Below are 9,556 nucleotides of genomic sequence, written 5' to 3' on the forward strand. Positions count from 1 at the left end.
CCCCCTCCACGACTCTCTGACCCCGTCCCCGCATGGGTGTCTGAGCCCACCCATGCACTGCTCTCTGACCCTGCTTCCTCACCCTCGCTTAGGGTTGCCAGGTGTCTGGTTTTCGACCAGAATGCCCGGTTGAAAAGGGACCCTCCCTGCCACGTCTCCACATGGCTCCTAGAAGCAGTGGCATGTCCCCTTCTGGCTTCTATGTGTAGGGGCAGCCGGGGGCTGCACACACTGCCACTGCCCCAAGTGCCAGCTCTGCAGCTCCCATTGGCTGGGAACTGTGGCCAAAGTGAGCTGCAGGGGTGGCACCTGCAGACGGGACAGCGCAGAGCTGCCTGGCTGCGCCTCCACATAGGAGCCAGAGGCAGGACATGCTGCTGCCTGAGGTAAGCGTCACCTGGAGCCTGCACCCCTGACCCTCTTCCAGGCCCCACCCCCCAGCCTGGAGCTCCCTCCTGCACTCCAAACCCCCCACCCCAGAGCCTGCACCCCCATTTAGAGCCCTCACCCTCACCCTCTCCCACACCCCAACCCCCTGCCCCAGCCCAGTGAAAGTGACTGAGGGTGGGGGAGAGCAAGTCGCCAAGGGGGCCGAGGGAATGTAGTGAGAGGGGGAAGAGTCCTGGGGAAGGGGAGGGGCAAGGGTGTTTGGTTTTGTGCCAACAGAAAGTTGGCAACCTGAGTCAGCACTAGGAGCAGGGAGGGATGGAGCACACTACAGGAGTGCATGCACTCTAGGGGTGGAGCATGCTCAGTGAGGATGGAGTCTTTGGAGATTTTAGCTGTTAAACTCTAGTAAGTCTGTGCTGAGCATGAGCAAAACTGATTTTTCAAAGCCGTATAACTTGGCCAGATGTGGCTGGGTTTTCACAGGGACAGCAAAAGGCACATCCCTGACACAATGGCTACTGCTGGCAAATTTCAATCCCTGCTTCAAAGGGGGCTCTGGAACTGTTCAAAGTAAAGGTCATATTTGGAAATGGCTGACATTAAAAAATAAAATTCAAACTGAGGCAGGCAACCAGCATGGGAAATTTCAGCCCAAACACTTAATATTTAGCAAAGTTATAAGAAACTGAAAACAGGGTCATATAATGGGTAGCGTCGGGCAACCTTAATAATAGACAGGTCTACCAGCCCCACCTATAATATGGCGCCTGGCAAACACTCAAGGCTTCCCACAGATGCGAGCAGTGATCTCCCCACACTAGTGTTTGCCACCCCATAGTTTTGTAATAGGATGACAGCACATGGGTCTGATGAGTTGTGCCTGTAGTTAAGCAAATACATGAACATTTATACATATTTGCGATCAGCTTTGCGTTTGTCTGAAGATGTTGGCAGGTAAGGTGAAAGGTCAGAGGTTAGGATCTTTACACTACTATGGCAGATTAGGGTGGGGAGAGAGTCTTTATACTGCATGGGTTGGGGAGACGAGGGAAGAGTGAAAGGGGAAGGTGGGCCGCCGGGAGGGGGGGCAAATGGGCCAATTTGCCCCAGGCCCTACAGGGGCCCCCACGAGAATATAATATTCTATAGTTTTGCAACTTTTTTTATGGAAGGGGCTCCCGAAATTGCTTTGTCCCAGGCCCCTTGAATCCTCTGGGTGGCCCTGAAGGAAGCGTTAGGGTATGAGAAGGAAGGGGATAGGGTGACGGGGTAGGATTATGGTAAAATGGGTGGGGTAGCTGGACTATGATGAGAGGGGCTAGTGGCGAGAAGGAGGTCATGGTGAGAGCTGAGTGGGAGAGGAGGCTTCATACCCTGCCAGCTGGGTTTGCAAGTGGGCTTCACTTGGATCTCCACTTCAGCATCATCAGATGCCCGCTTCTTGCCACAATCGTAGGCTGTGACTGTGAACTTGTATAGGTGCTTTCCACTGTACTGCAGCTTCTCTGTGTTCTCAATGTTCCCTGGTAGAGAGAGATACAGGGATTAGAGGAGCAGAGAGACTGAGACAGACAGAGAGAGAATGAAAGAAAGACAAGAGTCAAGAGACAGGAAAAGAGAAAAAGGGAGAGGAAGATAGAGAAGGAAAAAAAAATGTACATTAGCAGAACATTGCTCCATTTTCCCACTCACAATGCATAAAGAGTCTCATTCTAAAATAAGGTTTATTGTTGATTCATCACAATAACAAACGAGGCAGAACCATAACGTTAAGTCCTCATGCAATGTCATTTTATATTGCTCTGTAATGTGCCGAAACACTTCTGAACACAAACGGGCTGCTGTCTCTTCTCCAAGGCAGGTGGCTGAGGAATGCAAGGAAAGCTAAAAGGATCACACAGCACACATACATGGATGAATGGACCAGGCAGAGGTGGCAGGGGGCATATGGAATGAACTGTGGTCTCAGAGGGATATAGAGACAGGTTCTCACCATCATTGTCAATCAGGAAAGGGATGTTGGGGGTGAGGATCTCATAGTAGCAAATCTGGCTGTACTGGGGGGAGCAGTCTCCGTCAATGGCCTCCACCCGCAGAATGCGGTCATAGAGTTTCCCTTCGGTCACCGCCACACGGTATAACTTCTCCACAAAGACCGGAGCAAACTCATTCACGTCATTCACCCTCACGTGCACGGTGGCCCTGATGGAGACAGAGATGAATAAGCAGCTGGTTGACGAGGCAGTGATAGAGAAAGCAAGAGACCAAGTCAGGGAATGAAACCTAGGTCTTCCTCAAGACAGACCAAGGCACTGATCCCTAGGGGGAGCCAGCCTCATCCCAGCCCTCAAAGAATTAAAGTCCAGGAGAGAGAATGAGATTTGGGTCCCATACAGCAGCACTGACCTCTAGGGACTCTGGGCCAGCCTCTCTCATGACAGAGAGAGACTGGGATGGAAATTGGCTGAAACTAATTTCAGAACAGAGTTGTCAGACACATAGATTTGCCCAACAAATTGTGTTAGAGTCAGCACAGCTTTTGTAAAGGGAAATCATGCCTTACCAATCTATTAGAATTCTTTGAGGAGGTCAACAAACATGTGGACAAGGGTGATCCAGTGGATACAATGCACTTGGACTTTCAGAAAGCCTTTAACTAGGTCCCTCACCAAAGGCTCTTAAGCAAAGTAAGTTGTCATGGGATAAGAGGGAAGGTCCTTTCATGGATCAATAACTGGTTAAAAGACAGGAAACAAAGGGTAGGAATAAAGGGTCAGTTTTCATAGGGGAGAGAGGTAAGTAGCAGTATCCCCCAAGGATTTGTACTGGGACCAGAGCTGTTCAACATATTCATAAATGATCTGGAAAAGGGGTGAAGAGCAAGCTGGCAAAAAGATGAGGTCTAAATTAAACTCAAGAAAGAGATCTTGGATGCATTGTGGATAGTTCTCTGAAAACATTTGCTCAATATGCAGCAGCAATCAAAAAAGCTAACAAAATGTTAGGAACCATTAGGAAAGGGATAGATAATAAGACAGAAAATATCATGCCTCTATATAAATCCATGGTACATCCACATCTTGAGTACTGTGTGCAGTTCTGGTCACCTCATCTCAAGAGATTTATTAGAATTGGAAAAAGTGCAGAGAAGGGCAACAAAAATGATTAGGGGTCTGGAACAGCTTCCATACGAGGAGCGATTAAAGTCACTGGGACTATTCAGCTTGGAAAAGAGATGACTAAAGGGGGATATGATAAAGGTCTATAAAATCCTGAATGGTGTTGAGAAAGTGATTAAGGAAGTATTATTTGCTCCTTCACATAATGCAAGAACCAGGGGTCACCCAATGAAATTAATAGGCAGCAGGTTTAAAACTAACACAAGAAAGTAATTCTTCATACAATGTGCAGTCAACATATGGAACTCATTGCCTGGGGATGTTGTTAAGGCTAAAACTATAATGGAGTTCAAAAAAGAATTAGATAAGTTTATAGAAGATAGATCCATCAATGGCTGTTAGCCAAGATGGTCATGGATGCAACCCCATGGTCTGGGTATTCCTAAAGCTCTGACTGCCAGAAGCTGGGATTGGACGACAAGAGATGGATCACTTGATAAATTTGTCCTGTTTCATTCATTCCCTCTGCAGCATCTAGCATTGGCCTCTGTCGGAAGATTGGTCCATCTAGGCCCAGGACCTTTCGTATGACCCTGTATGGCCATTCTTATGTTCTTAGTAATGGACCCTGGGGCTCCTGCCTATATAGCAGCACAAAGCACTGACCCCTAGGACACAGCTCTCAGACATCTCTCGTTTCAAAGGTGTCACTCATTTTAGTCCCATAGTTATTGACAGTCCACACACACTTGCTTTCCCCTCACTTTTAATATTGGAAATGGTTGACATAAAAATGCAGACTGGTGAACTGGAGGCTCTAGAAAGAGTTCTTCACACTGGAGGAAAGAATCCCACAGCAGTTTTAGTTTCCTGCATGAATCATTTGTGTTCCCGTCCCCCTCACATTGGGTCTCTGTGACACACTGAATGCCCCATTTGGGCTTTGGCAGGTTAAAAGGTAGGCTCCAGCCACCACAGCCCCCCACTTCTGCCTCACTTGTGGGATTTCTTGGTGTTGGTCCCATCAGGTCCCTCTCCACAGTCATATGCTTGGATGGTGAAGGTGTGCTCCTTGTGCGCTTCACAGTCCATCAGCTCCTTGGCCCGGATCAGTCCCTCGCCCGTGGCCTTGTCCAGGATCACAGCTTCAAAGGGCACCCCTGCCCCATGAATCCGGAAGCCGCAGATCTCACCTGGTGCCCCCCAGAGCAGGGGAGAAGAGAGGGAGAGACAGAAAGGGGAAGAGGAACAGGACAATGAGGACAGCAAGGAGTTGCCTTCCCCTGCCACCCAGTCCTTGCCCACCCACACCACACCTCACCATCTCTCTGCAACTTGTCCCTCTTCCAAACTTGTCAGATTGGAAAAGAGATGACTAAGGGGGAATATGATAGAGGGCTATAAAATCTTGACTGGTATGGAGAAAGTAAATAAGGAAATGTTATTTACTCCTTCTCATAACACAAGAACTAGGGGTCACCAAATGAAATTAACAGGCAGCAGGTTTAAAACTAACAATAGGAAGTATTTTTTCATACAGTGCACAATCAGTCTGTGGAACTCTTTGACAGAGAATGGTGTGAAGGTCAAGACTATAACAGGGTTCAAAAAAGAACTAGATAAGTTCATGGAGCATAGGTCCATCAATGGCTATTAGCCAAGACGTGCTGGGATGGTGTACCTAGCCTCTGTTTGCCAGAAGCTGGGAATGGCGACAGGTGATGGATCACTTGATGATTACCTGTTCTGTTCATTCCCTCTGGAGCATCTGGCATTGGTCATTGTCGGAAGACAGAATACTGGGCTAGATGAAACTTTGGGCTGACCCAGTATGGCCATTCTTATGTTCCCTGTCCCCTACCCCACCACCACTACCACCTTCCCCTCCCACCATTTCAACTTGTGAACACCCTCTTTCCTTTCTTCCTCACCCATTCCCTTCTCTTGCTCTCATCTTTATCTCCCTGGGTGCGGATTCATGCTTGCCTCATGGCTTATTTATGCCAGCTCTGGCACCCGTTACCAGGGTAGATCACCCTCTGCAGAAGCCCCCAGTGCAGGGCATTCCTAGAGGAAGCAGGAGCCTTGACCAGGGTGTTCCTGGCTTTAAGAAAGGCTCCCAGAACCCCTGGCAACTGGTGCATGTTAGGGCAGCCCATACACTGTTCTAACCTGTCCTGGGGCCTTTGCCAGAGGTGCTGTAAAGCAATTAGTTCCTGTGCTGAGCAACAACCCAATCCTCTCCCTCCTTCTGGTTCTGTCCTCCCCACCTCTCCTCCAAGCCTGTTACTCAAGTACCTGCATAGCGCAGTGGTGCATCCTTGTCCAGAGCAAATAGCGGTGGGTTGAGCAGGACGGTGTTATCATTCTCCATGACGATGCCCTGGTATTCAGCCTCAATCCAGGGTTTGTGCTTGTTTGCTGAGGGGGTTTGGGGGTACAGGAATGGGAGGACATGAACAAGTTAGCCACAATTATAGAGCTAATGGCTCCCCAGATGCAGGCTAGGGGCACCACGCTCAACCTTGAAATAAAGGAGGCCCCAAGTAGACTGATAAGGGGCAGGGAGGGATAGTCCCTCTCTATGTGGCTCTGGAGAACTTCCACTGGGAATACTGTGCTCTGTCCTGGGGCCCTCATTCCTAGGAGGGAGCTCAGACAAGAACCACAGCAACTCTCCAGAGGCTGGAGGAGTCAAGCTCTGAGGAGAGAGTAAAAGAACTAAATCCCACCTTGCCCCTGGCTCAATAAAGTCACTATTAAAGGACAGAGCCACCCTTCGGGTCTCCATAGGGAATATTTCCAAGGAGTAACCTGACCACTTCTTCCCCACCTCTTTATGGGGCCAGGGTTTGAAGGGCTCCAGAATAGATATTCTGTGCTGCTCTCTCCATGCATATGTCCCACTCCCTGAGTCGCTTTCTCCTTCATCCCTGGCTCCATGGCATGTACTATATTCCCTTGGCCCCTCCTTGTTGCCCGAAGTGCTAATCTCGTTGGCTGGAGCCTGGCCAGACTCAGCTCCGAGACAGCAGCCAGCAGGAGGCTCTGAAAAATGTCACAGGCCCAGAAATAGCAAATTAATCTTTACCACACAAGCTCCGGGGCAGGGAAAGAGAGAAGGAAAATCATTACAAATGAACACCGCCTCTCCACCATCCAATCCCTGCCGAATGGGTCTCGGGGATTATAGTGCAATGTCCTAGTTTCAACCCCCATCTCCCAGCTAATCCTACGCCATCCAGGGAGACAAGGATACAGTCACACCCAAGCAATGCTCTGACCACACAGCATGGGCTCAGAGGGGTTGAGGAAAAGGATACAGAGCCTTTTACCTCAAGGGCACTGTTTCTAATATACGGGTCCTTTCCTGCAGCATAGCTCTGCCTTGCACCATGTTGGGGCACTGGGATCAACACTGACTCAGAGTGACCCCTATAAGAGTCAGCCACTAATTTCCACAGATGAGAATTGAGGTGCATTGGCAGAACTGTGAGTAGAGAGTCCAGGACTCAGGCAGCAAGCGGGGCTCCAGGTCAGGACTAAGATGCATCAGAAAGGGACATCCAGTCTGCGTAGCAGGAAAGGCTGTGGGTTAGGATTTATCTCTCACCATATAGATTAATGCAGCATTGTGCTGAAATCCAGAGAAACATCCATTGTCCCTTTATTCTCATCAGTATGCAGCTGGGAACCCCTCCTGTGTGTAATTCCACACCTCCCCATACCCTCCCACAGAAAAGTCCCCATCCTGTTCCACTCTGAGCCAGGTTCTGATTTATAAACAGGTAGACCCAGTTGCTGGGGCAACAAGCTGATGGCGGAGGGATAAATCTTGACAGCATCCATCTGTCAATTGGAAGGCACCAGGATGATTTCTTGGGAGGGAAGTCTCCAGGGATTACGGGAAGGTTTGGGGGCAGAGGAAGGCTCTTGCCACCTTCAAGAAGATCCAATGGGAGGTAAAGACACTTGTTAAAGTTGGATGCATACTTTGGATGGTACAGTTCACAAGGAAAACGGAGGACACTTAGCCCAAGGGGGCTCTGATCCATGATTGCACCCCTAGGTGTTACTGCAGTACCCCCTCCAAAACCAATACACACACAGCTCTGCACCCAGTAACCAGAACCAGCTCTGCATCTTCCAATGGGGAGCGATGGGGCCTAGAACTCCCCATTCCTTCTGCCCCCTTGTATGCCACTCTGACTCTGCCCTATTAAGTTATTCTTATTTTTTCTCTCTCTTCATCTGTGCATACAGCCATAGATCTTGTAACCTCTCTCTCTGTATGTTTTTTTGGACAACATCCGTGCTCAGAATGTATGAGTTATAGGGTTGGTTTCCTCATATTTAGCACAAAAATACGCTCGCTCTTATACGCAACTCCCATAGGTGAGATATTTCCATGCAAGTTAATCATATAGACAGATGCTGGAGAAACAAATCGAGGATCAAAGGATGGAGATAGAGGCATGTTGTGCGGTGCTGGATAGCTCCATTATTTTACATGTTATATTTCAACAGACAGAAACAAAAGGCAAGGTACATTCAGCCAGAGAGCTGAAATAAAGGAAGGATATGCGGGGAGAGAAAGAACTGAAGAACTAAACTCGGAGGAAGAACGAACTAGGCGACCTGAGAAGGTGAGAAAGAGCTGGAAAGGGCGACGGAGACAGAGAGGGAAGGTAGGTAACAGAAGCAGAGTGCCAATGTGAGCAGGAACCGGAGGAATGAACAGAGAGAAGCAGGGATCCTGCAGAGCGCCCAGCACCAGGCTGAGAGCTGGAGACACCGCCACGCCACGAGATGGATCAGATGAGCTGACCGCCGCTGCGTGTCATCTCTTGACATGACTGGAAAGCAGATGGCTCCCGACCGCTGCCTTCCAGTCCCCCAAGCCGGAGGGCCCGCACCTCCCGGGGGCGGGAGGCTCCCACCTGGCCCTGGGGGGCTCCCACTCACCTCTGCTGCAGAGACTGCCGAGCAGCAAGGCACAGAGGCAGAAGAGGGAGGCGAGGGGCCGCGGGCAGCCCATCCTGGAAGCCGGCTCGCACCTGCTCCGGGGCGATGTGCAGCCGCCCCGCCGCGCTCTCACTCCTCTCGGGCTTCCGCGGGGCGCAGGGCCGGAGGCCGAGCCGCAGAGCTCGGAGCAGGTGGCCGGCGGGAGTCGCAGCCCCTCGGAGCTCGCACTTCTCCGCTCCCTGCCTCAGCCCAGCCCCTCTACTGCAGCATGATGTCAGCAGAGCCCGGCGCTGACTGATGGGCGCCAGCAGCCAATGCGATGGGCGCGGGAGCCAGGTGCTGCAGGCGGGGGAGGGACCAATAGTGGGGCGGCGAGGCACGGGGGGGGAGCCAGCCTTTTCCTCCGCGCTGCAAGCTGGAGGGGGCTGGGGGCGCAGGGTTGCTGCCGCGCCCCCTGGCCTGAAGCGGTTTCCATCCTGTAGAGAGTTTGCAGTTTGGTTCAATGGTTCTCAGCACCCGCACTGCACAAAGTGTAGGGGAGGGGGCTGGATTGAAATAGCAGGGGTGCTGCAGGGTCGTGAGCTGTGTGTGAAGGGTGGGGGGCGCCGGTGCTGGGAGGGGCCGCAGTAGTGGGGCAGCCGCGAATATGGGTGCGTTGCCCTCCACTTCCCCATGGTCCCCCAGACTCAGTCAGCAGCCCAGGCCACAGCAGTCATGAAGCTCAACCTGCTGGGGAGTAAGTGCCCGGGTGTCTCCTGGGATGGGCAGTGACTGAGCACTGCTGTGAGGAAGTTCACATCTGCTGGGGTGTCTCCCTGGTTGGGCAGTGATCGGGCACCGCTGTGAGGAAGTTCACATCTGCTGGGGTGTCTCCCTGGTTGGGCAGTGACCGGGCACTGCTGTGAGGAAGTTCACATCCACCAGGGTGTCTCTCGGGATGGGCAGGGATCGGGCACCGCTGTGAGGAAGTTCACATCTGTCTGGATGTCTCCCGGGATGGACAGTGACTGAGCACTGCTGTGAGGAAGTTCACATCTGCTGGGGTCTCTCCCGGGATGGGCAATGACTGGGCACTGCTGTGA

The 9,556-nt window shown here is 51.3% G+C and overlaps 1 protein-coding gene across 1 annotated transcript in view; it reads right to left on the reverse strand.

Moving 5' to 3' along the window:
• The window catches only part of CLSTN3 (calsyntenin 3), a 24,573-nt gene extending 15,880 nt beyond the window's left edge, over positions 1-8,693 (reverse strand). The window contains exons 1-5 of the mRNA XM_032773903.2: positions 8,475-8,693; positions 5,808-5,930; positions 4,507-4,702; positions 2,384-2,592; positions 1,764-1,913 (exon numbers count right to left, since the gene is read on the reverse strand). Coding sequence (XP_032629794.1) covers positions 1,764-1,913; positions 2,384-2,592; positions 4,507-4,702; positions 5,808-5,930; positions 8,475-8,547 — 751 coding nt within the window. The 5' untranslated portion in view covers positions 8,548-8,693. The remainder of the gene's footprint in view (positions 1-1,763; positions 1,914-2,383; positions 2,593-4,506; positions 4,703-5,807; positions 5,931-8,474) is intronic.
• Between the last annotated feature and the right edge of the window lie 863 nt (positions 8,694-9,556).

The sequence above is a fragment of the Chelonoidis abingdonii genome, chromosome 1, assembly GCF_003597395.2.
Source record: "Chelonoidis abingdonii isolate Lonesome George chromosome 1, CheloAbing_2.0, whole genome shotgun sequence".
NCBI classification, from domain to species: Eukaryota; Metazoa; Chordata; order Testudines; family Testudinidae; genus Chelonoidis; species Chelonoidis abingdonii.